Source organism: Schistocerca americana, chromosome 5, assembly GCF_021461395.2.
Source record: "Schistocerca americana isolate TAMUIC-IGC-003095 chromosome 5, iqSchAmer2.1, whole genome shotgun sequence".
Lineage (NCBI taxonomy): Eukaryota > Metazoa > Arthropoda > Insecta > Orthoptera > Acrididae > Schistocerca > Schistocerca americana.
Window position 1 is genome coordinate 158,501,638 of NC_060123.1, and position 27,409 is coordinate 158,529,046.

Sequence of the window (27,409 nt, forward strand, 5' to 3'; positions counted from 1 at the left end):
ACTCGAACCAAACTACTGTAGCTGTATCGTCATTCATTCGACCTAAATTGTGTCTCATATTACAATGGACCAACTTTATTTCGATTTGGAGGTGCGGCCTAAAACTTTTCTCTCACCTTGAATTTCAAGTCTCAGATTTCAGGTGCGGCTTAGATTTGGAAAAATTTTTTTCCCTCGATTTCGAGTCTCATTTTTCAGGTGCAGCTTAGATTCGAATGCGGCTTAAAATCGAGTAAATACAGTACCATTTTTCATTCTTTTATTCTACATCTAAGTAGTTGCACACATATAAGTAATCTGTACAGGAACACGTAAAATCACTATTTATGTAAAGTCTCTGTTACACTTATTTTTCAACTGTTTATATTTACCTTCCTGGTCACAATAATGTAAGTGATCTTAATGGAAGCCTGAGTAATTAAAAATTACAGCTAATTGAAGTTACAATATCGTAATACAACTGCAGAACAGTGTGAGCCAAGAAGCAGTAGAGGAAGTATTGTTACCGGTCATTCAAAAGCAGACATTTCCAACTTTCCAAGAACATATTTATAATTACCTGAAATTAAGTACTTACAAAATAACTGACATAAAAAGTATGAACCCTTAAAATCCCAATTGCCTGTTTACTAGGACTGCAAGATTCTGAATTTTAACAATATAATTTTACTGCTGCATTTTTTTCTGACTCAGACAATACCTCTCACTAATTAATTCAGTTGGTAATTAAGATTTTGACTGATTTACAATCATATAATATTTATTTCAAGAGGGATGTTATACTCATCAGAAGGGTATTCCAGATGAGGCTATGTGAATTAATAACCTGAAATATTTTTCATAAATCAAACAAATCCATGCAAAGTAATAAAAACTAACCTAACTGAATTTCAAAGTATAATGTTTTTTTCAGAATTCACATCATGTACTTATACCTATGAAAGTGTGTGGCTAGTAAGGAAATGCTAAACATATATGGAGTTTAAAGTCTGTGACCAACCAGTACATCGACAACATCTATACGTCAGATCATGTTACAATCTGTGTCTTGCCAGCAGCTGGATAACACCTCTTTTTCAGTTAAAGAGAAATTTCTGCACTCCATTATACACTGTTCAAAATAATTAGGGGAGCACATGTATCAGCACCCGTCATGTTAAATCTATTTTGATATAGGCAGCAACTGTGGTCTCACTGCATGGCTTGGGCTCTTCACTTTCAATGAAGGCAACAATTAAAATAATTCATCATCTAATGGTTGTGTTACACATTACAGTGTCCAGTGACCCTTCAGAAGGAAGTGTGTATCAATGTCACAGTGTTTTCTAGTGAGGTACACAAATGGCAGTTGTGGACATGGTATTCGACCAAGCACACGCAATGTGACATTTTAATGCAGTACAATCTGCAAGGGCAGTTCTGTTTGATCCAAAAAAGAATGGACTTTCAGTCATTTTACTGCAGAAGCCAATGCCTCTCCACATGTAATCCATATGTTGTGGACACAGTACAGAGAGACTGGCCAGTGCACAAGGGAACTGGACAAGGTCGCCGAAGCATTAAAACCCCATGTGAAGACCCATATCTGACCATCTCAGCATTTCAGTGACATATGGATACCGCAACAGAATAGCATGAGGATTTCAGAAGAGCCACTGGAGTCGCTGTATCCGATCAGACTATAATGAACAAGTTATGCAAAAGAACCTTATGTCCTAGAAGTCCTGTTTGAGCACACACTTGACACGAAAACATCTTGCAGCTCACCCTCAATTCTGCCATTCACATGTCAACAGTCAACTTCGTCACTGGCAAACGTGCTATTCACAGATGAGTCCAGATATCCTCTGACACAAGACAATGGCCATGTTCATATGTGGAGACCAATGGTGAGTAGTGCCTGCCAAATGCTGTCCAGAAAATTTACAGATTTCCAAGGTTCTGTGATGTTGTGGGGAGGTTTCAATATTGACAGCCATTTGGATCTTGTCACTGTCCACAGTTGCCTTACTGCCAGGCAGCACATCAAACAGATCCTGTTGGATTATGTGGTGACTGCTGCATATGGTGGTCACCCTGAATTCTTTCTAATGCCAGGGCCTATGTGGCAGGTGTTCGCAGGGATGTGTTCTGAAGTAATGGAATGGCTGGCAGTGAGTCTCAACCTAAACCTCATCATGCATATGTGGGGTCACGCTTGACAGAAGTGTTCACCATTGTCCCCAGACTCTCCAGGAACTCTCGTGGACTCTCATTGCAGAATGGGAACGGATGCCACAAGGTGACCTCCACAGACTTATACAGAGAATGGTACACAGGCGTCAGACAGTGATAAATGCTCACCTAGAGCATACACTTTACTGTATTGTCTGAAAATCCAATGAAAAGCATCCAGGATGATGGGATAAATGACTGTTTCCACTTTGTTTTTGACACTTGTCAGACATATCAGTTCTTTTTACGTAAATTATTGAGGATCTAGTGATGTTCTGTTGTGTATTTAATTTGTGAAAGATAACATTACAATTTGGTAACATACCCAGTCCTCAATTAGTGCTCAGTGGAGTATGGCAGATGGCCAACATCATGTTCCCTTAATTCTTCTGAAAAGTGTGATACGCACAATACATATGTCTGCAAGGAATATGAAACGAGTAATATTTGGAGCCTTAACAATCTTAGGCAAGCTAGTTTATGCCACTGTGAACTTAACAAAGTTTGTGAGTGTGTTTAATGATTGGGTAATTCTTCTTCCATATGTATTTACAAAGGAAGAGACGTGCATCCCTTTACCTATATAAACTATAAATTGTAAACTTGGAACTGGCTATCGACTACATTATGGTGAAAATAAAGTGGAAGGAAACCCTTTTAAAATTCATTTCTTATGTGGTCTACATCATTTAGCATTATCCTTAACAGCATCTGTTTCCATGATTTTTTTTTAAGTACAGCAAGATACGAGACTTCAACTTTCATCAAAACTGAGTGCAACATCAAACTACAGGTAAATGGACCATAACAACTTCAGTTATAATCTGGTAAATTATGTTTCTATCTGTCAATGAGTCAGTGGCAAATTATGTCTGCAGTTACACTGTAATAACCATTTCAAAATTTATTTCTTTTAAATCTTAGACACTTTCAGAATAAATAGTCAAGTGATTGTAAATTACTATTACACAACTTCTGCTACAAAAATTTCCTTAAGAAACTGTTCCCTGTGACAATAACATACGAAATACTATAAAATATGCATTGCAACGGCAACATCTTGATTAAAAATACTGAAAATCAGGACATGGAAAAAACTAGACAGTTATAACAAATGTGTGATTCATTAGTAACAATCTGGACTTACGGCAACGATCAATACTTTGTAGAATAGCCTGATCAAGACCAAGAACCTGTTCTGGCCCAACAACAAATTCTTTTGTATCAGCATCCCGAACAGTAGTTGGAACTGTTGCATCCATAGCATCCACTACTATATCTTCTTCACCTGTCTGTCCCCCAACACCACTGCAATCTAGACCTGCATTCATGCCATCCAGTTCACTTCCAGCAAAACCACCTGACAAAGGTTCCAGGGCCTCTTTCGCTCCCCGTCTCTGTCAAAGTGTAACAAAAACAACAAAATCAACATATTACCCTAAGAAATATGAATTTTTAAGAAAGAACTGAAAAATTTAGTGAAAACTGCCACGTGTTTTAGTAGTAGTATAAATATTGTAAGGCTCTATCAGTGTAGGGGAAAAGTAAATATCGAAAGGCAAGTACTAAATCACACAATATGTCGAACATTAAAAAGAAAGAAATAATTCTACACACACAGCAGTTCAGCTACATGTACATCGCCATAAATACTCCGCAAGTCACAGTAGAGTGTGTGGTGGAGATTACCCTGTACCGCTACTAGTCATTTCCTTTCCTGTTACTCTCGACTTGCTCTTTTTCACAAGATAAGTACACACGTATGTACTCTTTCCTATTACAAGCACAGTGCCAATTTTCTTGTTCAATAAAAGACAAAAATAGCAAATTATATGACTGCTAGTTCTGACAGCAATGCACCAACTACTTGCTACTTTGATATAAAATTATTCATGCATTCTTATACTTCCAGCTATTCTGCTCAATATTCTTATTTGCTCAGCACTCAGCCTGCATGTATCATTCTAATAAAAGTGGACATGCAACCCTAACAACTGCTCCGCACTCTGGCTGCCACTCAAAGATTAGATTAAGGCAAAGGTATCACTGTAAGGCAAAGATACATTAAATTCTCCCACCAACTTCTTTTTAAAATTTGGCAAAAAATTTGAAAAATTACAAAAACAAGAATAGGCAAAACTTGAAGTTAATGAAATTAGAACTGCATAACTAGTACCACAAACTAGCTTACTTTGTAAGTGTTTCACATCAGTATGGTCACAGATAATTCATTAATTGCTTACTACTAACAGATATACACATACCGGTGCTGACCAAACTTATTTTACTCAAGTGATTCAGTATACTCTGATTTTTAAACGTAGCAAATAGAAAACACAAAATAAGATTAACCATCAAAACACACAATTAGAAATGAGATTTCAATCACTTAACAATTCAGCTAAACAACATCCATGTCATTAGTCACCTTATGTCTTTAGTTTGAATCCATCAGCTGAAAGAAAACAGTATGTAAATTGGCAAACCAAACATAATATGAAATACACTTTTCCTCACATTTGCACTATACACATAAGCACAGTTAATTAGCGGGTATGATGATAGGCCACTTGTGGTTCATCATGGAAGGGTACTTTATGCACTCATGCTATAGTACACATGGCCCTGTTTGTAAACTTTAGCTGTTGGCTTGGCATGTACAGCTGTAGGTCAATGCTCCCACTCTGGCACCAGCAGCCAGTGGTAAGTCCTGTGCATGCACAACCTCATACCCAGTGAACCCAAAGACGGCAGCTGTGTTGGTTAAGTTCCGTGCCTTTGCAGTGTTGACATGTGGACTTGGCTCAGCTCGCTGCTTGGTGGGATGAGGCATTCCACCTCCCACCCCTGAATCTTCATAAGCTATTACTCATAGTTACATAGGCTACTGCTGTCAGTTCAGGACATGTTGTAAACTCAATGCTTAACAAATACCACCTAAGTGTCCACTTGCAGATAATATTTTGAATACTGCGAAGTCATTTACACTCATAAAGTTTTTTTTATGAACAGAATTCTATTCCACTTGTTACTACAGCATAAAAAGGCTTCAGTCTGTCTGCTGCTGTAAAACAAGTTCTATGTTTTTTCCCGGGGCACAAGTGTGATGTCGATGTTTTCAAAATAGTTTCCAGTTCTCCATCTCATTTGATTTTCCCTTTCACCCTCTCTTCCCTCTCCTTTCTTTCCCACACATTTCTTCTGCTCACTTTCCTTTTATTGCATTTTGGTCTGCTCTCTTCAGTTTTTGTATTATAGAAGCCTTAGATGGATGACAACAAAAATAAACATAAACTGCACTCACCCCATTGCATGTTGACACTGCAAGTTGTGGCTACAGACGAGGTTCCTGGTACAGCCTGAGATGTTGATCCCATACGCGACACCGAAATCAAGAGACCTGTCGTGGATAACCTTTACAGAGGCAGGGTTGGACTGACAGAGTGGGTTGTTGTCAGGAACATGATTTATAGTGGCTCAGAGAAGCTTCATTATTAGTCATACATTTTATTGAGGAAAGCAACACTCTGTTGTGGTAATGTCCCCCTCGGTGTGTGCCTAGGGCAGAAGGTCAGCTGCAGCTGAAGCGAGCCCCAAGGTGGCCCACTGGCTGGGAAGCGATGCATCTGCATCTGTCAGAACAATCGTCTGGTAAATTCCACACTCGCCTGCACCCTTGTAGCGCTGAAAAATAGTGGTGGTGCTACAGTATGGTTCTCAATGATATTATGGGTAATTTTTTCTTCTTCAATGGTGCTTTTTCCTCTTCTAGATGCTGTTCAAACTGCTATATTTTACCTGATCCATTTGTGCCCGCTTCTCACAGTCTTCTGCTATTGTAGCACAGTAAATCATTGTAAATGCCTTGGTATCTTCTGTAGTCTTCTTCTCTTTAGATATACCATTTGCTCACTTTTGTCCTTCTGAATCTTCATCCATTGTCATCAAAATTAAACTCCAGTTGATGTCCACTCATCTGGTCTGCTTTCAATACATCATCAACACACAAATTTGCCACAACTTAAGTCTCCAATTTACACAATTCTTCCTCTATTTCGTTACACTATGATCCACTGCTTACATATTGCTTTTTTTTCTTTTGCTTAATCTACCTGACCTAAATTTGTATTCACACAGACTTATTCATTCATATCGTCAACTGTTTCCAGTTTGTCTGTTTCCCATACCCCCATGTCCACTTATGGCATTTCTACTTAATGTTCAGTTTCTAAATTTTCTGATTTTGCAACATCTTCTTCTGGCTTGTGCAACATTTGCTTAAAATTTTTTTTAATTCTTCCCACCATTGTGTCTTTCTTTTCTTCCATTTTTCTCACATTTTTCTCATTCATTCTTCATTCTCTTTCTCCCTTTGTCTTATCCATGGTGCTTTCTATAGTTTACAAATTCTTGACTTATCTACTGCCCCTCCTTCTCCTATAACCACTGCGCCTCCCTTTCTCACGAAAATTTCTGCAGTTGTTCTTTGAAACTGAGTTCATTGCAGTTCTCACTTCTTTCAGCCATAATATGAACATTTGTAATAGTTCAGTCTCAACAGATTGAATACATATTTAGAGTACAGTTCTAACACAGTTGTTGTTGTTGTGGTCTTTGGTCCTGAGACTGGTTTGATGCAGCTCTCCATGCTACTCTATCCTGTGCAAGCTTCTTCATCTCCCAGTACCTACTGCAGTCTACATCCTTCAGAATCTGCTTAATGTATTCATCTCTTGGTCTCCCTCTACGATTTTTACTCTCCACGCTGCCCTCCAATGCTAAATTTGTGATCCCTTGATGCCTCAGAACATGTCCTACCAACCGGTCCCTTCTTCTTGTCAAGTTGTGGCACAAGCTTCTCTTCTCCCGAATTCTATTCAATACCTCCTCAGTAGTTATGTGATTCACCCATCTAATCTTCAGCATTCTTCTGTAGCACCACATTTTGAAAGCTTCTATTCTCTTCTTGTCCAAACTATTTATCGTCCATGTTTCACTTCCATACATGGCTACACTCCATACAAATACTTTCAGAAACGACTTCCTGACACTTAAATCTATACTTGATGTTAACAAATTTCTCTTCTTCAGAAACGCTTTCCTTGCCATTGCCAGTATACATTTTATATCCTCTCTACTTCGACCATCATCAGTTATTTTGCTCCCCAAATAGCAAAACTCCTTTACTGCTTTAAATGTCTCATTTCCTAATCTAATTCCCTCAGCATCACCCGACTTAATTTGACTACATTCCATTATACTAGTTTTGATTTTGTTGATGTTCATCTTAAATTCTCCTCTCAAGACACTGTCCATTCTGTTCAACTGCTCTTCCAAGTCCTTTGCTGTCTCTGACAGAATTACAAAGTCATCGGCGAACCTTAAAGTTTTTATTTCTTCTCCATGGATTTTAAAACCTACTCTGAATTTTTCTTTTATTTCCTTTACTGCTTGCTCAATATACAGATTGAATAACATCGAGGAGAGGCTACAACCCTGTCTCACTCCCTTCCCAACCACTACTTCCCTTTCATGCCCCTCGACTCTTATAACTGCCATCTGATTTCTGTACAAATTGTAAATAGCCTTTCGCTCCCTTTAGTTTACCCTTGCCACCTTTAGAATTTGAAAGAGAGTATTCCAGTCAACATTGTCAAAAGCTTTCTCTAAGTCTACAAATGCTAGAAATGTAGGTTTGCCTTTCCGTAATCTTTCTTCTAAGATAAGTCTTAGAGTCAGTATTGCCTCACATGTTCCAATATTTCTACGGAATCCAGACTGATCCACTCCGAGGTCGGGTTCTACCAGTTTTTCCATTCGTCTGTAAAGAATTCGCATTAGTATTTTGTAGCTGTGACTTATTAAACTGATACTTTGGTAATTTTCACATCTGTCGACACCTGCTTTCTTTGGGATTGGAATTATTATATTCTTCTTGAAGTCTGAGGGTATTTTGCCTGTCTCCTACATCTTGCTCACCAGATGGTAGAGTTTTGTCAGGAGTGGCTCTCCAACGGTGGTCAGTAGTTCTAATGGAATGTTGTCTACTCCTGGGGCCTTGTTTCGACTCAGGTCTTTCAGTGTTCTGTCAAACTCTTAACGCGGTATTGTATCTCCCATTTCATCTTCATCTACATCCTCTTCCATTTCCATAATATTGTCCTCAAGTACATCACCCTTGTATAGACCCTCTATATACTCTTTCCACCTTTCTGCTTAGAACTGGGTTTCCATCTGAACTCTTGATATTCATACAAGTGGTTCTCTTTTCTTCAAAGGTCTCTTTAATTTTCCTGTAGGCAGTATCTATCTTATCCCTAATGAGACAAACCTCTACATCCTTACATTTGTCCTCTAGCCATCCGTACTCAGCCATTTTGCACTTCCTGTCGATCTCATTTTTGAGATGTTTGTATTCCTTTTTGTCTGCTTCATTTACTGCATTTTTATATTTTCTCCTTTCATCAATTAAATTCAATATTTCTTCTGTTACCCAAGGATTTCTACTAGAGCTCATCTTTTTACCTACTTGATCCTCTGCTGCCTTCACTACTTCATCCCTCAGAGCTACCCATTCTTCTTCTACTGTAACTCTTTCCCCCATTTGTGACATTTATTCCCTTATGCTCTCCCTAAAACTCTGTACAACCACTGGTTTAGTCAGTTTATCCAGGTCCCATTTCCTTAAATTCTCACCTTTTAGCAGTTTCTTCAGTTTTAATCTACAGTTCATAACCAATAGAATGTGGTCAGAGTCCACATCTGCCCCTGGAAATGTCTTACAATTTAATACCTGGTTCCTAAATCTCTGTCTTACCAATACATAATCTATCTGATACCTTCTAGTATCTCCAGGATTCTTCCATGAGTACAACCTTCTTTTATGATTCTTGGACCAAGTGTTAGCTATGATTAAGTTGTGCTCTGTGCAAAATTCTACCAGGCGGCTTCCTCTTTCATTTCTTAGCCCCAATCCATATTCACCTACTACGTTTTCTTCTCTCCCTTTTCCTACTACCGAATTCCAGTCACCCACGACTATTAAATATTTGTCTCCCTTCACTACCTGAATAATTTCTTTTATCTCATCATACATTTCATCAATTTCTTCATCATCTGCAGAGCTAGTTGGCATATAAACTTGTACTACTGTAGTAGTTGTGGGCTTCATGTCTATCTTGGCCACAATAATGCGTTCACTATGCTGTTTGTAGTAGCTTACCCGCACTCCTATTTTTTTATTCATTATTAAACCTACTCCTGCATTACTCCTATATGATTTAGTATTTATAACCCTGTATTCACCTGACCAAAAGTCTTCTTCCTCCTGCTACCGAACTTCACTAATTCCCACTATGTCTAACTTTAACCTATCCATTTCCCTTTTTAAATATTCTAACCTACCTGCCCGATTAAGGGATGTGACATTCCACGCTCCAATCTGTAGAACGCTAGAACGCCAGTTTTCTTTCTCCTGATAACGACATCCTCTTGAGTAGTCCCTGCCCGGAAATCCGAATGGGGGACTATTTTACCTCTGGAGTATTTTACCCAAGAGGACACCATCATCATTTAACCATACAGTAAAGCTGCATGCCCTTGGGAAAAATTACGGCTGTAGTTTCCCCTTGCTTTCAGCCGTTTGCAGTACCAGCACAGCAAGGCCGTTTTGGTTAGTGTTACAAGGCCAGCTCAGTCAATCATCCAGACTGTTGCCCCTGCAACTACTGAAAAGGTTGCTACCCCTCTTCAGGAACCACATGTTTGTCTGGCCTTTCAACAGATACCCCTCCATTGTGGTTGCACCTACGATACGGCCATCTGTATGAGGCACGCAAGCCTCCCCACTAATGGCAAGGTCTACGGTTCTAACACAGCTCACTCTAGGTCGTCACATGCTATTCCATACACCAAAAGTACAACTCTGTCACTCAACGGTTCTGCTGTGCCACTTCTTGGCCAAAATACAATTTTGTTTCTTGCAAATTAACATTTCATTATCTTCCATTGCTATCGTCATGCGGTGCGGAATATCCTGCAACTCTGGAGGCTGTTCCCTTGTGTTATTGTAGTTCCTTCTAGCATATCACTTTTGCGAAGCATATTTCATTTGTTCGATTCACTGTTCAAAAATTCCACTCTGGCTGTGTGGTTCACTTACTGTAGACACATGCCTCCGGTTCTTTGGTGATCACTATTTTACTTTTAATATTGTCCTCAATTTAGCCTCTACCAAGTACTCCTTCACTTAGGATTGTCCTGTCATGGTAGTTACATGTAAGGTAGGTTGGTTGGTTGATTTGCAGAAGGGACCAGGATGGGAGAGTAGTAAATGACGAATAATCAAATATAAAATCATACACCATGTCTCTCTTCAAAAAGAAATACGTAATTCTTCACACACAACAGTTATACCAAAACACTATTTATTGTACTGAAACTGACTCTTTTCCACAATATACGTCAACATGTATGCATTCTTTCCTAATACATGCGCCATAGTTATTCTCTTGTTAAACATCAGACAATAATAGCAAATTCTACGGCTACTAGTCCTGAAAGCCACGTGCCAACTAACTCTGATCATAGTATCACAGCGTGCACATTTGCTTTCTGTTAGTCTGCTTAAAATTGAACCAATTTGGCTCTCACCTACTTTTCATCATTCACATACATGTAACACTTTACTAGGCATGGAACCCTCTGTGGCACTCTGGCCATCACTCAGCTTAGCTACCCAAATGTTAAGCAGGTAAACATACCACGGTAATGCAAGGACACTTTACAGTGTATTCGGTAGAAGACTGATTTCATTAGCAGTGATGCATGCTGTGCTGTGGATCTGCCTCGGATGAGACAAAGGGTTGATAATTGATATTCAAAGAGAAACGAGTCAGAGGCATAATTACAGAAACCAATATCTGTATGTTAGAAGTACTGACCCTGGCTGTTGAGACACTTGTCCCACTGTGACACAAGGCAGTGAATGGCTGTCTCATAAAATTCCTGGGTTCTATATGTACAGCTGGACATCGTCATCCGAGGTGAATCGTTTGCCCCTATGCTGACGTTCTTCTTTGACCAAGATGGCCCACTTCTGATGCACTTCCTGAAGCACGGGACAACAGTGAATGTCCAGCATTACTCACAAACCTTGACCACCCATCGCCAAGCAATCAAATCAAAACAACCAGGCAATCCCACCCATGGGGTCATTCTGCTCCATGCCAATACAAAGTCTCATATGGCCAACACAGTCGCAGTACTCCTGCAGAAATTCAAATGGGAGGTTCTCAGCCACCCTCCATACAGTCCGGACCTCTCTCCCTGTGATTACACCATTTCTGGTCGCCTTAAAAAGGCTCTGAGGGGTAAACGATTCACCTCGGACAACGCCGTCCAGCTGTACGTCCAGAACTGGTTAACATCGCGGTCCCAGGAATTTTATGAGACAGCCATTCACCGCCTTGGGTCACAGTGGGTGAAGTGTCTCAACAGCCAGGGTCAATATTTCTAACATACTGGTGTTGGTTTCTGTAATTATGCCTCCGGCTCGTTTCTTTTTGAACGCCCCTTATATAAAAAGGGATTGATATATAGAGAGTGATCAAGTGAAGGGCAAAGAGTAAGAGTGACTGTTTGTATTTTGTAGTGAGGGATGGTAAGTTTAGATGCTCCTGGCCAAAGAGTGTACCTTTGGGAATTAGAATGTTATTAGTATTTTGAAGAACATACATTAATAAAGTGCAAAATAACTTTGGTGAATGTTTACATGAAATGTGATGACTGACTATATGAGTCTTATTATAGCAGCTAGCAAGAAAGAAAGGGTGTGGTCCAGCACTGTTCTTGAAAAAGTTGTTAAACATTCATTTATCTGCCAGAATCAAAGTGAAATTGCTAACAATTTACTGTAAATGGTGGCTACCCTTTATCATTCCTGATTATGTGTTAAAAGCAAAATAGTGACAAAAACACAAGGCCCATTTGTGTCAAATAATTTCAGCTCGTGGCCACTTGAGATTCTCTATCTAAATTTATGAGCATTCCTGATCATTAAAAAGTATCAGTAACATACTGTAAAAATGTGGCACAACAAATATAGTACAAAAGCATGCCAGGTTGCAAAAGCAGCCATAAACAAAACCTATGAAACCACATGAGGTTTTGATAAACACTGTCCAGTCACAATAATGTGACCATCTGTCAGAAGCCTGAATAACCACATTTTGCAATGTGAACCACTGTGAAGTGTCGAGGAAGAAAGTCCATAAGGTTCTGGAAGTTCCAAAATGGATGTGGAGTCATGTTGACTCCAGCGCTATGGCCAACTGTGCTACGTTTCTCAGTTAAGGAACCATGCTGCAAGCAGACCGATCGAGGTGGTCCCATAGATTCTCAATTGGGTTTAACTCCAAGAAGTTTGGTGGCCAGGGAAATAGGGCGAACTCATCCTGGCACTCCTCAAATCATGCATGTACACTAACAACAGTGAGAAACATTGCACTGTCCTGCTGGTAGATGCCATCATGCCAAGGAAAAATGGTTTCCAAGGAAAGATGCATCCATTTGTGTTGATCCATTGTGCTTTCCAGAATGACGAAATTACCTAAGGAAAGACACAAAAACATTCTCCATGCCATAATGCTCCCTCCTCTGGCTCGGATCCTTCCAACGATTGTTGCAGGGTGTTTTCTTTCAGATGTTCCACAACACACATGCCAACAGCCATGCCACACATCTCCTCAGCCGTAGTCCACCCGTCTTCTATTGCCCATGGTGCACCACAGTTACCTCGGCACTGGTTTTGGATGGCAACATTTTGCTATGCACAGTCTACAAACTTAGCTGTTTCAAAAATGCTTCCTTGTTCAGTTAGAAAACAAATGATCATCCCCTTTTGGATGTCACATAAATCACACATTTTCCACTTTACTGTTAGTGCTGCCACCTGCCGCCTGTGAGTGGTTATTGCATATTGATGTCTCACGTAGGTGGTGGTCATTACTGATATTACTGGACCATGTATTACTTTGTATCTTCCCAGGGGCAAATACATTTCCTGCTTTCATAATTTTGTATTTAGTCATGCCCAAAGCCAAGGTTCTATATCAGAATAAGCATTGCTTGTCGAATAAACCAGTTACAACTGTGTTTGTCTTCGCAAGCCCAATAGTTTTTGACTGCTGATTTGTTTTTCTGGTACATCCAGATTCACTTGTGCAAAATTTTACTACTGCAACTGACTTTTAAACAAAGGTTAGGTGGTTGTCTTTGCAATACAGCCTGTGAAAAATTTACACTTTTTTCGCTTTCACCAAAGATATAAAAATATTAACTATAAATGACTTTTGGAAAGCAAATTGCTTATACAAGGATTCACTGAAAATTAATGCCTCCACCTTCATAACTCTTCAACAGTTGGCAGCATGGGTATGCTTGTTCCGTAGCTCTTCTCTATAGCTCCAGTTGGCGGGAAGCCTTAGCATTGAACGGTTGTTTTGTTACAGCATAAAGTGTGGAACCCCGCGCAGACGGTTGGTCAATGCCCTGCGCAGATGGTCTATCAATGTGATTTAAGCAACTTGTAGTCATTGAATTTTTGACAGCAGAAGGTGACACCCCAAAAGAGATTCACCAGAGAATGAGGCAGTTTATGGTGGTTATGTTGATGTGAGTACTGTTTGTCGTTGGGTGAGTAAGTTTAAAGATGTAGAGGCAGGAACATCTGACTGCGTGACAAACAATGAGTTAGACGTCCTGTGACAGCAACCACCGAGTTTCACAAGTGAAATGTTGACAGATTGATTCAGGACGATTGTCGTATCACTCAGAGAGAAACTGCAAGTACAATCGGTATTTCACAAGAATGTGTGGGTCACATTATTGCTTTGCTTGGCTATCGGAAGATCTGTGCACGATGGGTACCCTGGATGCTGACTCCTGAAATGAAAGTGTACAGACTTGAAATTTGCCAGGAACTCCTCTCTCATTACAAGAATGAAGGTGACGGCCTTCCCATTCAATTGTGACAGGTGACGAAACATGGTTACACCATTACGAACTGGAGTGGAACGTCAGTCTATGGAATATCGACACAAGGGATTGCCCCAGAAAAAGAAATTCAAGACACAGCCCTCAGCTGGAAAAATTATGGCCACAGTGTTCTGGGATGCAGATGGTGTTGTCCAGGTTGATTTCCTTGATCGTGGAACAACAACACGCTGCAAGCTCTGAAATTAAGGCTAACAAGGGTCCAAAAGAAAAAGGGAAATGTTTTCCTGCAGCATGACAATACCAAACCACACATTTCACGTGCCACCATAGCAGAACTTCAGAGACTGAATCTCACCACCATACGGCATCCTCCACACAGTCCACATTTAGCACCATCTGACTGCCATCTGTTCCTGATAGTGAAAAACGATCTGCGGTGACATCATTATGCTTCTGATGAAGACGTTGAGAGAACTGTGAGACTGTAGTTGCAGAAACAGAGTGTCAACTTCTTCCCTGAGGGCTCCAGAAAACTTGTTCATTGTTGGCAGAAATGTATCCAATTGGCTGGTGATTATGTGGGAAAGTGAATATTGATAATTAAAGATCATTCTAAGGATTATTTCTGCATTTGATTTATTAAAATATTCCCATCCAAACCCAATTAACGCAGGTGGAAGCATTCTTTTCATTCAACCCTCATAAATATGTTTCTAATATTCTAAAAACGAAAAACATGATATTTTTTAAAGAATCACAATCAAACTGAAACAGATTCAATCTTTCTTCATAGCATGAGTCTCATGCATTTTTTCATATAAACATAAAAAACACAAAAAATGTAACATGTACAAAACAATGTACACTGATAAATTTAGGAAACCCATGCCATTTTCAAAATCTTGATACTTACACTTGTTTCCCGCAAATAATTATCATCATGAGGGTCCTCGGGGTCTCCAGTAGATCGTTTCTGAATGTGTACTTGTTTTGGCCCAGTGACTGCAAGCAATTCAGGTTGGAACAAACTCAGAGGTGCCACTATGCATTCATCTCCAACCTAAACATGAAATTACACACAAACATTTGTAATCAGTTCAGGATGTTCAACAGCTGGAAAAACATGTAGAGAATATCTAAGACTACATTCTGGTCAGTCAGTATTGCTGAGCCTTCTGGGACCTGTTTGGAGTGAGTTCGGAGTTTTTTTCTTGTATGCATTAAATGTGTACAAATTTTTGTACCCTAGATATCTAAAAATGAGTAAGCATGTGTTAAAGTGATCGTATTGTCTGAGTCAGAAATAGCAAAGGAGGATGAATATGTGCAAGTAACCTGTGAATCAAAGTCACTTGTATGTGCATTGAATGTGTTTTATATACTTGTTTTGTGTTTAGTGTCATTTTGTTTATGGTACTCCTTAGCTGATATGCAATGGATAAAGTTCATTAACAGAAATAAAGAATTCAGAGCAAGTGCTGAACAGAGGTAGCAATGCTGTGCAGAGAGCCAAGGGGGATCTCAGAGTACTCCATTCAGGTGTATCCAAGACAAGAATATAAATAGGAAACAAATGTACAACAATAGCTTTTAGCTATCAGTCTGAGCTTAGCTTTTTTTGACGAAGTACAATGCCTACAAACAAATAGGCTCAATTTATACCGTGGTATAAAATGGAAGAGAGCAGCTGTAGAATAATAGTTGAAACTGATCATTCCATAGAATTAATATTAGAAAAAGTAGAAAGACTTTTTTATGGCAACTGAATGCTGGAAATGGAGCTTCTGTAACCATAAAATATTGAGAAGTGATTTGCCTTGCAATTTAAATACATAATTCCTGAAATATCTATGACATGCAGCAATGTGTTTCAATTGCTCTGTTTGAAATGTAGGGTGCTTTCTCCCCAACTGTTAGCCTCCCATTATACACGCTCTCTCCCCACTCCCCCCACCCCTTTTCTTCTCACTTTCAATAATGTATTCTTCATAGCTACATTCCAGCATCATGGCTCAATTAAAATATTTACTACTCTCTGCCTATCTCTAACTTTTTTTTTTCAGTGGAATAATAACTGCTGAGCTAAAGAGCTTGAATACTGGTCTTTGTTTAAGAATGTACAGTTAAAAACTGCTTTCAATAGTATGGAGAGTCACTTTATCACTGCCATACAAGCAAGATCTCAACATTTTACACACTTATGAAATAAAATATGTCTGTCACTTTATCAATCAAAACAGTTAATTTTTGGTCATAGGCATCTTACCTGCAATGTGTATTTTCTTGTTGGTCGGTTTGGCTGCTTCAGAACAAATGACTTTTCTTGTGAACCACATATATCCTGCAAAAGTGTCTTGTAAGAAACTTGAACCAACTGCATGTAAAAAAGACAAAAAAAGCTTTCAATAAAGAACTGTTGGAAGTTAAATAGCAGTGTATGTGCTTATACATGAAACTGGCAACCCAGAACTGACCACGCGCAAAAAGCAGAAATGGACATAACACCCCCCCCCCCCCTCCCCCCCTTTCCACTAAAGCTATTAGTTATTTACGAGTCACTTGGTATCTTCTCATATTTAGAAAAATGAGTGTAATTAATGAACAAAATTAAATTTCCAGTAACTGACTAATAAGCAACTTTGAAGTACATACTTCTATTTGCTCACCGGTTTCTATTTCATATCACTGCTGAGTCACATAGAATTTATTTTCTCATTAAATTCTGTGAGAAGGAGCAGTTGTGTTATTGTTGCACTGAATTTTATATGTAACTAAGAACTCCTTTCATCAGCAAGAATACTTCACGAACTATTAATTCACTTCAAGTATCTCCAAAATGAGAAAGTGATCAAATAAATAAATGGAAAAAAATCTGCATGCTAGGCTGAAGCAAGTTCATATGTAAACATACAAGAGCCAGAGGAAATTGGACAGTTCAGGGTAAAATGTAAGTCATCCAAGGCACTATTCAATAAGAGACTACACAGAACAGGACAAGATGAACCTGAATAATGCTAGTACAAATGAGATTTGCAAGTCTGAGACATATGAAGTGCCAGAGAGATCACTCTACAAGTTGGAGATGAGTAAATAACAGACAGAAATGATAACACAAATGAGAAAAGAGTAATATAATGCAAAATAAAAGGAAAGAACCAACAAACTTTGGAGAAGCAACCAAAAGAAAGAAAAGGTAACATAAAGGTAAGGTAACATATAGGTGGGATAGCATAAGTAAACCCAAACTCTGGTAAAAAGAAGAAAAACAAAAATAAAGAAGTGAATGTGAAGGAAAAGAAGCACAATAGGTTTGAGGACACCAATATACATGACTTAAAACAGTATGAAACAATAGGAGAGATAACTGTAAATTTAAGCAGTAAGAGAAAGCTCCCAACATGAAAAGTTTCAGAAGCATCTGTAGCAAAAGAAGAATCCAGTTAGTAATCCCGATATACAAAACTGAACAGTGGCTACTGATAACTAACATAGTAGTGTGTGAAATCTTATGGGACTTAACTGCTAAGGTCATCAGTCCCTAAGCTTACACACTACTTTACCTAAATTATCCTAAGGACAAACACACACCCATGCCCGAGGGAGGACTCGAACCTCCGCCGGGACCAGCCACATAGTCCATGACTGCAGCGCCTTAGACCGCTTGGCTAATCCCACGCGGCAACTAACATAGTAATCTACTCAGAAGTGATCAAGCAGGTTTTTCTCTGCGATGGGCAGGATTCAATTGCTGCTGAAGAGTACCCAAAAAATGTTTTTGAAGTTATTCAGTCACAAGTACAGTAGACTCTCAACTGTCTAGCCTAATATGTTGGAACATCAAGCCGATAACAAAACGCTGGATAGATCGAAGTTCTATTAATTCTCTCTTCCAACCCCAACAGTACCATTCAAAACACCTCTTTTTTATACCAAAACTCAATTTCACTAACATTTTCTGATTTATTACTGAAACAAGCTAGTTATAAGTGTTTGTTATGTAAACGTACATACTCCACCCTTCAAAAATTACAACAGGAAACATAAAACAATCTGCATTGTAAAGTATAAATGTATGATTTACACACATGTGAAAACTACGCATAGTAAAAAGGATGAAACTTACAGGCCTGAGGTGTTAAAAAAGTTTTTGATAGACGACTGTTTCCATCCTTTAGCTCTCCTCCTTGCTGCAGTATCCCTCCACTTCTGCAAACAAATGATATCAGCATTGTCTCAAGCATTCTGAACCCTTCCGAATGTGGATTAATATTTATCCTCTCATTTTAGTTTGCCTTCTCCTATTGTGTTACTTCACCAAGCATCACCATTCCCATAACATCATTGTCAGTTAGTTCATCAACATCATCATTTGCCATCCATTCTGCAATGTCCTCCACATTTGACATCTTTACAGCCCGGAACAATTTTAGGCAATGAAACAATACTGTCATTTCCATCTTTGACTTTGGTTTCACACATGGATTCAAAGTTGTTATAACTGCGAGAGGTTGACATGACAGAAAGCGCGGCGGGACTCACAGAGCGGCCCACGAACGACAACAAAAACGGGAGAGGGTGGACACGACCAACGAAGGACCAAACAAACAACAAGAAGATCAAAACAACAGAACCACAAGAAAACCATGTCCACTCGTACACAAAACAAGAAAGTAAAGATGCTGTCTAAGGCAAGGCGATAAGTCCAGAGACACACACAAGATTTGACTGGCTGGCTGAGCAAGAGGCAGGTGCTTAAATACATGATCAGGGGCGCTGCTATTGGCCGCTAGGACCACATATTCCACTGTGGCGCCCTCACACTAAACGTGGGCCAGGAGACACGCACCGCCACGGTTTACGGCGCTATGGTGCACAGACCTCTAGGGGTCTTCGACCTCCATGCCGTCTGGCGCAGATTCAAATTCCGCGGCGTGCAGTACCAGAAAAGTTAAAATGTTCTCAATGATCTAAAATAATTTTCCAAAACCTTAGAAGCGATATGTTTGGAATCTCTTCCCATGCTTCAGCCAACCACATTATGACATCTAGCAAGTCAGATATTTTTAGATTGGTTACACAGTCTGCATTATTATCAAATGCTGATATCAACAAATTGAGAAAATACTACTTCTTTAGCATTTAAAGGATGCTCTGATCCTTCGGGGACAAAGAGCAGTCACATTTGGTGGAAAAATAATGCTTCGATATCTCAATCTGTGAGTTCATCACTGGCACGATGTGAAGGTGCATTATCAAGAAGCAGTAAAGCTTTCCTTGGTATATTATTGGCTTTCAAATATTTCTCTACAGCTGGTATCAATTAATTTTGGAGCCAGGTTTCAAAGATTTCTGGATTCACCAATGTTTTCTTTTGAGGACTGTAAGGTAGGGGCAGATTCCTCATTCTGCACATTTTTGAAAGCTCTAGGTTTCCATGATTTCTCTCTTTATGTAAGCCTAAGCTTGTGATTACCAGTTCCACCCTTCAAGCCAACATGGTAAATTGTCCCTTACTTTTCTTCTACCCGTGCACTGCAGCTTTCTTTTTTGAAGCAAGCCTTTTCAAAGGGAGCATCTTGTAATGTATACCATTCTCATTGCAACTGTATAACTCTTCACCAGAAATTCCCTTGTTATTCAATTAACTTCAAAACACAGTCTTTAAATAATGGCACAGCCTGTTTGTCGGAAGATAAAGCCTCTCCATGAATGGTAATCTTGTGAATACCAAACGATTTTTTTCACCGATTCAACTATTCATCACTAGCAGTAAATTCTGAATCTTCTCCTCCTTTTTGGCACTGAAGTTTGCAATGCTTTTTTCTGAAGTATCGGCCCAGTAACAGTAAACCTTTCCTCTTAAATGTTTATGCCACAGATATAAAGCTTCCTCAACTTCTCTACACTTACCTTTCATTATTGTTTTACTTACTTTTAATCCACTTCCACTAGCCTGGGAAGCACACCACTTTTCAATTTCTGCTCGATTTTTCTTCCAGTCTCCAACAGTCCTTTTTCCTACCCCTACCTCCAAAGCAATAGTTTTGGCTGTTACTCCAGAATTCAGATGCATTAAAAAGCATGTAGATCTTAATCCATAGTCACTAGAAGTGAGTGTGTGTGTGTGTGTGTGTGTGTGTGTGTGTGTGTGTGTGTGTAATTAAAATACAAAGGACCACATAAAAAAAAATTAACAATGCAACCACTTTGCACATCTGACATGCAACCGTGGTGCAGCCAGACATCAAAGAGTCCACATTTAATAACAGGGAAACATACATTTATCAACCAGAACATCATCACTACTGACCTACTATCAATGTAAACCCATACACATGATAGCAGCATTACCCACTAGTCAGACACACACATGGTGCATGTAGTATCAGTCAGCGTGCTGTCCGTGTGTAGAATGGAGAAGGTGCATGATCTATCTGAGTTTAAACCAAGGGCAGATTATGATGGCACAGAGGCTTGGCTCAAGCATTTTGAAAACTGCACAGCTTGTTGGGTGTTCGAGGAGTGCTGTGGTGAGTGTCTTCAACAAGTGATGAAACCAAGGTGAAACCACTTCCAGACATCATGGGGTTGGGCAACCACTCCTCATTACACGTGTAGGACATTGTAGGTTGGGCAGACTGGTAAAACAGGACAGGCAGCAAACTGTGGTGGAACTAATATCAACTTTTAATGCTATGCAGAGTACAAGTGTGCCTGAAGACAGTGCACCAAACACTCCTAACGATGGGCCTCCGTAGCCAACGACCCGTGCATGTGCCAGTGTTCATACGACGACATCAACAACTATGACTGAAATGAGCAAGTGATCATTGGAACTGGACATTGGCACAATGGTAGACCACATGCTCTGATGAATCCCGATACCTTTTTAATCATGCTGATGGGAGGACGCGAATCCATTGTCTTACAGGGTAACAGCTTCTTGACACCTGTACTGCAGGATGGAGACAAGCTGGCAGCGGCTACATTATGCTCTGGGTTCAGTGGAGCTCATGCAAGGCACCATGACAGCCAAGGAGTCTTGTACACTGGTTGCAGACCATGTACACCCCCTCATGATGATCATTTTTCCCGACGGTAGTGGAATTTTTCAACACAATAATGTGCAATGTCACAAGGCCAGAACTATGATGGAGTGGTTCGAGGAACACTGTGGCAAGTTCCAATCGATGTGCTGAACTTGATCGAACACATCTGGGATGTGATTGAACAGGAGTCACAGCTCATCGCCTCCAACCACCACCCTTCCTGCCCCTCTGAAATTTATGGGAATTTGGTGAATTGTGTGTGTAGATGTGGTACCAATACCCTCCAGCAACCTGCTAAGGCCTCACTGCTTCCATGCCATGATGTGTCGCAGCTGTCATCTGTGCCAAATGTTGATATACTGGCTATTAGGTAGGTGATTATAATGTGTATTGCCACCAAAGTAATAAATAACAGGAATGCACACAGGTGGACAGACTAAGTGGAGAAATTCTAAATGTCATGGGGAGAGGCACTGTGCCATTTATCTAAGATTCCTATTCGAGCTCCCAGATGGTTGGAAAAAAGTGGCAGTTATATCTACACTCCTGGAAATGGAAAAAAGAACACATTGACACCGGTGTGTCAGACCCACCATACTTGCTCCGGACACTGCGAGAGGGCTGTACAAGCAATGATCACACGCACGGCACAGCGGACACACCAGGAACCGCGGTGTTGGCCGTCGAATGGCGCTAGCTGCGCAGCATTTGTGCACCGCCGCCGTCAGTGTCAGCCAGTTTGCCGTGGCATACGGAGCTCCATCGCAGTCTTTAACACTGGTAGCATGCCGCGACAGCGTGGACGTGAACCGTATGTGCAGTTGACGGACTTTGAGCGAGGGCGTATAGTGGGCATGCGGGAGGCCGGGTGGACGTACCGCCGAATTGCTCAACACGTGGGGCGTGAGGTCTCCACAGTGCATCGATGTTGTCGCCAGTGGTCGGCGGAAGGTGCACGTGCCCGTCGACCTGGGACCGGACCGCAGCGACGCACGGATGCACGCCAAGACCGTAGGATCCTACGCAGTGCCGTAGGGGACCGCACCGCCACTTCCCAGCAAATTAGGGACACTGTTGCTCCTGGGGTATCGGCGAGGACCATTCGCAACCGTCTCCATGAAGCTGGGCTACGGTCCCGCACACCGTTAGGCCGTCTTCCGCTCACGCCCCAACATCATGCAGCCCGCCTCCAGTGGTGTCGCGACAGGCGTGAATGGAGGGACGAATGGAGACGTGTCGTCTTCAGCAATGAGAGTCGCTTCTGCCTTGGTGCCAATGATGGTCGTATGCGTGTTTGGTGCCGTGCAGGTGAGCGCCACAATCAGGACTGCATACGACCGAGGCACACAGGGCCAACACCCGGCATCATGGTGTGGGATGCGATCTCCTACACTGGCCGTACACCACTGGTGATCGTCGAGGGGACACTGAATAGTGCACGGTACATCCAAACCGTCATCGAACCCATCGTTCTACCATGCCTAGACCGGCAAGGGAACTTGCTGTTCCAACAGGACAATGCACGTCCGCATGTATCCCGTGCCACCCAACGTGCTCTAGAAGGTGTAAGTCAACTACCCTGGCCAGCAAGATCTCCGGATCTGTCCCCCATTGAGCATGTTTGGGACTGGATGAAGCGTCGTCTCACGCGGTCTGCACGTCCAGCACGAACGATGGTCCAACTGAGGCGCCAGGTGGAAATGACATGGCAAGCCGTTCCACAGGACTACATCCAGCATCTCTACGATCGTCACCATGGGAGAATAGCAGCCTGCATTGCTGCGAAAGGTGGATATACACTGTACTAGTGCCGACATTGTGCATGCTCTGTTGCCTGTGTCTATGTGCCTGTGGTTCTGTCAGTGTGATCATGTGATGTATCTGACCCCAGGAATGTGTCAATAAAGTTTCCCCTTCCTGGGACAATGAATTCACGGTGTTCTTATTTCAATTTCCAGGAGTGTATATAAAAGGAAAAGGAGCAAGAGACAATATAAAAAACTAAGGACCAATTAATCTTAACTATATTGTAAAATATTTGAAGAGATTGTTGATAAATATATAAAGGAATGTTTGCAAGAAGGTGGGTCATAGTGTAGGAGGCAGCCTGGATTCAGAACTGAGTTTTGAAAAGAGACACAGCTAGCTGGTTTTCAGAAGTGATTACAGGAGAGGATAGTTTGATTTTGTAGCCACTGACCCCCCCCCCCCCCCCCCCCCCCCCCAGCTTCTGACAGGGTGAATCACATGGCGTGGTACTACAAACAAAAGTGCAAGGTCTAGACCATAATGAAAAAGTTGTATTTGGGTGACAGCATGAAACAAAGAAAACAGAGGATGAAGACGGAGCCACTGGCTCCAAAAGCTTGCCAATTACAACAGTCTTTTATGTGTGTGTTCTGCCACAGCTTAGTGAGTAGATTTTTTATACATCCAATTAAATAATTTTGTCAATAACTGATTGTTTTCACTATTACAGTAGCTGACTTGATATAATATAATGTCCACCTGCACATTCCCTTCTCCCACGAGTGCCGTAACAGTATGTCAGCCGCAAGCTAAATGTTAACAGGAAAAGAAAATATTGACATTATTATTTATTATATAACAGTAACAATAGAGTAGAATGTTTTAAATTCAAGGACTTCATTTGAATTTCCCAGTTTTTCAAGGTTATGTAACATTCATGGCTAATTCCTAGTTTTCAAGGATTCAAGGATTGCTAGCCACCCTGTAGGATGTAACTGGTGTATGAGAATCAGTAGAAGTTAATCACAAGAGATCCAGCACAAATGACCATTTAAAAACGCAATTTGAAAAATTCTTTAGCTGAAGATAAATATTACAAAGAGAAAAATAACAGTTCTAGTATAAATCTTCCACAACAATCAAACAGATAATAGTGGCTACATATGCTAGGCATTGATATGCTCTCTGCAATGTAGTTCTGGAGTTCTACCTGCAATAAACCTCATTTCTGAGAAAGAGTTGTATGAAAGTATTAATGAGACTATGGCAGCTTTTGAAGAGCTATAGTTTGTCTCCCCAGTTCATGTCAGATGTCGCTTTAGCAGTCTGATATGAAGTCCACAACCGCTAACCCATGAGGTGGAGTTTGGCTCCCCAGTTCATGTCAGATGTTGCTTTAGCAGTCTGATATGAAGTCCACATCGACTAACCCATGAGGTGGATATCTTCACGAGTGGGAAATTTGCGGCTCAGGGTGAACAAGTATTATTGTCCATGAAAAAAAATTCTGCACAAACTGCATCTCCAAAAAGCTGACATTGAGGTTGTAGTATGTCATCTTTGTACCTCTTGTTACATACAGTAACCCTCCAAGCATCAAATAAGATAATGCGTTCTGTGGGCGTGGAATCAGAGATAATGTGTTCAGTGGCGTGGAATCAGCAGACGGTGTTTCCAACATACAGTAAAAAGTTCCATCCAGGTCTTAGCTGATATGATTCAAGAAAAAATAAAAACAGACCTACCAAATTCACATGACAAAAATTTTCCTTCAGCTGACGAAGAAGCATAGCATCAAGTTTACTGTCTGGATTGCATGTTCTGTATGGAAAAGCACATTTCTGTAGAAGCCATAAAAATGCCTGAGTGATGTCTCCTCCACCATAGTCCATACGAACCTGAGGAAAAGATAAAATCAATTACAAATTATTCAGTATGTGTAAAAATCAAAAATGATACTGACTGTTAATATGCTGCTCATAGATATATACCTTTTTTTTAAAAAAAATCAAATTTAGTACAAAAGTAAGGATTTAATTGTAAATTAACATTGTAACTTGCTGATGAAACGAAGATGTGTGATCCTTCTCCCCCACAGCTTTGTTACCTCACTGTGTTTATTGCTTGCCCTTAATGGACATGACATGACATTGACAATGTTAAGTTCTTCTTCACTAGTTTTATTTGCATAAAGCAAGTCGGGCAACAGAAGAGTACTTACAAAATAAAATAAGTACTAAGGTTCACCAGCCTGGCAGCTCACTAATTACAAAACTTTATTTGTTCTGGTTTAGATCACATTTCAGTGCTTTCTTTCTCCTTTTTATTCTTATAGTGCTTTCTGAAATGAATGAATAAAGCTTACATTATGCTTCATTTTACATTTTGTACTGCACAATGCAGCTGTTAATATTTAATGGTGTTTCACATTGTAAGCTAAGCATAGAGATTTGTCCTTTCTATATAACCATATTGCTCAAACATCCATTGTTGTTGTTCTGGTCTTCAGTCCAGAGACTGGTTTGCTGCAGCTCTCCATGCTACTCTATTCTGCGCAAGCTTCTTCATCTCCAAGTAATTGCTGCAATCTACAGGGTGATTCAAAAAGAATACCACAACTTTAAAAATGTGTATTTAATGAAAGAAACATAATATAACCTTCTGTTATACATCATTACAAAGAGTATTTAAAAAGGTTTTTTTTCACTCAAAAACAAGTTCAGAGATGTTCAATATGGCTCCCTCCAGACACTCGAGCAATATCAACCCGATACTCCAACTCGTTCCACACTCTCTGTGGCATATCAGGCGTAACAGTTTGGATAGCTGCTGTTATTTCTCGTTTCAAATCATCAATGGTGGCTGGGAGAGGTGGCCGAAACACCATGTCCTTAACATACCCCCATAAGAAAAAATCGCAGGGGGTAAGATCAGGGCTTCTTGGAGGCCAGTGATGAAGTGCTCTGTCACTGCCAACGTTTAATACACCACCTATCAGGAGGTTTAACACCATACTTCGTTCGAAATGCACGCTGAACAACTGTCGTCGATTCACTTCTGCCGTACTCAATAACACAAAAAGCTTTCTGTTGAGCGGTCGCCATCTTAGCATCAACTGACGCTGACGCCTAGTCAACAGCGCCTCAAGCGAACAAATGTACAACTAAATGAAACTTTATAGCTCCCTTAATTCGCAGACAGATAGTGCTTAGCTCTGCCTTTTGTCGTTGCAGAGTTTTAAATTCCTAAAGTTGTGGTATTCTTTTTGAATCACCCTGTATATCCTTCTGAATCTGCTTATTGTAGTCATCTCTTGGTCTTCCTCTATGATTTTTACCCTCCACGCTGCCCTTCAATACTAAATTGGAGATCCCTTTATGCCTCAGAACATGTCTTACCAACTGATCCTTTCTTCTCATCAAGTTGTGCCACAAATTCCTCTTCTCCCCAATTCTATTCAGTACCTCCTCATTAGTCACGTGATCTACCCATCTAATCTTAAGCATTCTTCTGTAGCATCACATTTCAAAAGCATCTATTCTCTTCTTGTCTAAACTATTTATCATCCATGCTCCACTTCCATACATGGCTACACTCCATACAAATACTTTCTGAAAAGACTTCCTGACACTTAAATCTATACTCAATGTTAACAAATTTCTCTTCTTCAGAAACTCTTTCCTTGCCATTGCTAGTCTACATTTTATGTCCTCTCTACTTCAACCATCATCAGTAATTTTGCTCCCGACAGTAAAACTCATCTACTACTTTAATAACATCAGGGATAGGCTACAACCCTGTCTCACTCACTTCCCAACCACTGCCTCCCTTTCATGTCCCTCGACTCTTATAACTGCCGTCTGGTTTCTGTACAAATTGTAAATAGCTTTTCACTCCCTGTTTTTGACCCCTTGCATTTGAATTTGAAAGAGAGTATTCCAGTCAACATTATCGAAAGCTTTCTCTAAGTATACAAATGCTAGAAACATAAGTTTGCCTTTCCTTAATCTATCTTCTAAGACAACCGTAGCGTCAGTATTGCCTCACGTGTTCCTTCTATGGAATCCAAACTGATCTTCCCCAAGGTCGGCTTCTACCAGTTTTTCCATTCATCTGTAAAGAATTCATGTTAGTATTTTGCAGCCATGACAGTTCGGTGATTTTCACACCTGTCAACACCTGCTTTCATTGGGATTGGATTTATTATATTCTCCTTGAAGTCTGAGGGTATTCCATCTGTCTCATACATCTTGCTCACCAGATGGTAAAGTTTTGCCTGGGCTGTCTCTCCCAAGACTATCAGTAGTTCTAATGGAATGTTGTCTACTTCTGGGTTTTTCAATGCTCTGTCAAGCTCTTCATGCAGTATCATATCTCCCATTTCATCTTCATCTACGTCC

The 27,409-nt window shown here is 40.4% G+C and overlaps 1 protein-coding gene across 3 annotated transcripts in view; it reads right to left on the minus strand.

Moving 5' to 3' along the window:
* LOC124616084 (actin-related protein 8) overlaps nt 1-27,409 on the minus strand; it is a 171,531-nt gene that overhangs the window by 37,577 nt on the left and 106,545 nt on the right. For all 3 annotated transcript variants that reach the window (XM_047144335.1, XM_047144336.1, XM_047144334.1), the window contains 4 exons: nt 24,755-24,907; nt 16,478-16,552; nt 15,125-15,271; nt 3,362-3,611 (listed from right to left, as the gene is read on the minus strand). In XM_047144335.1, the coding sequence (XP_047000291.1) occupies nt 3,362-3,611; nt 15,125-15,271; nt 16,478-16,552; nt 24,755-24,907 (625 nt within the window). The remainder of the gene's footprint in view (nt 1-3,361; nt 3,612-15,124; nt 15,272-16,477; nt 16,553-24,754; nt 24,908-27,409) is intronic.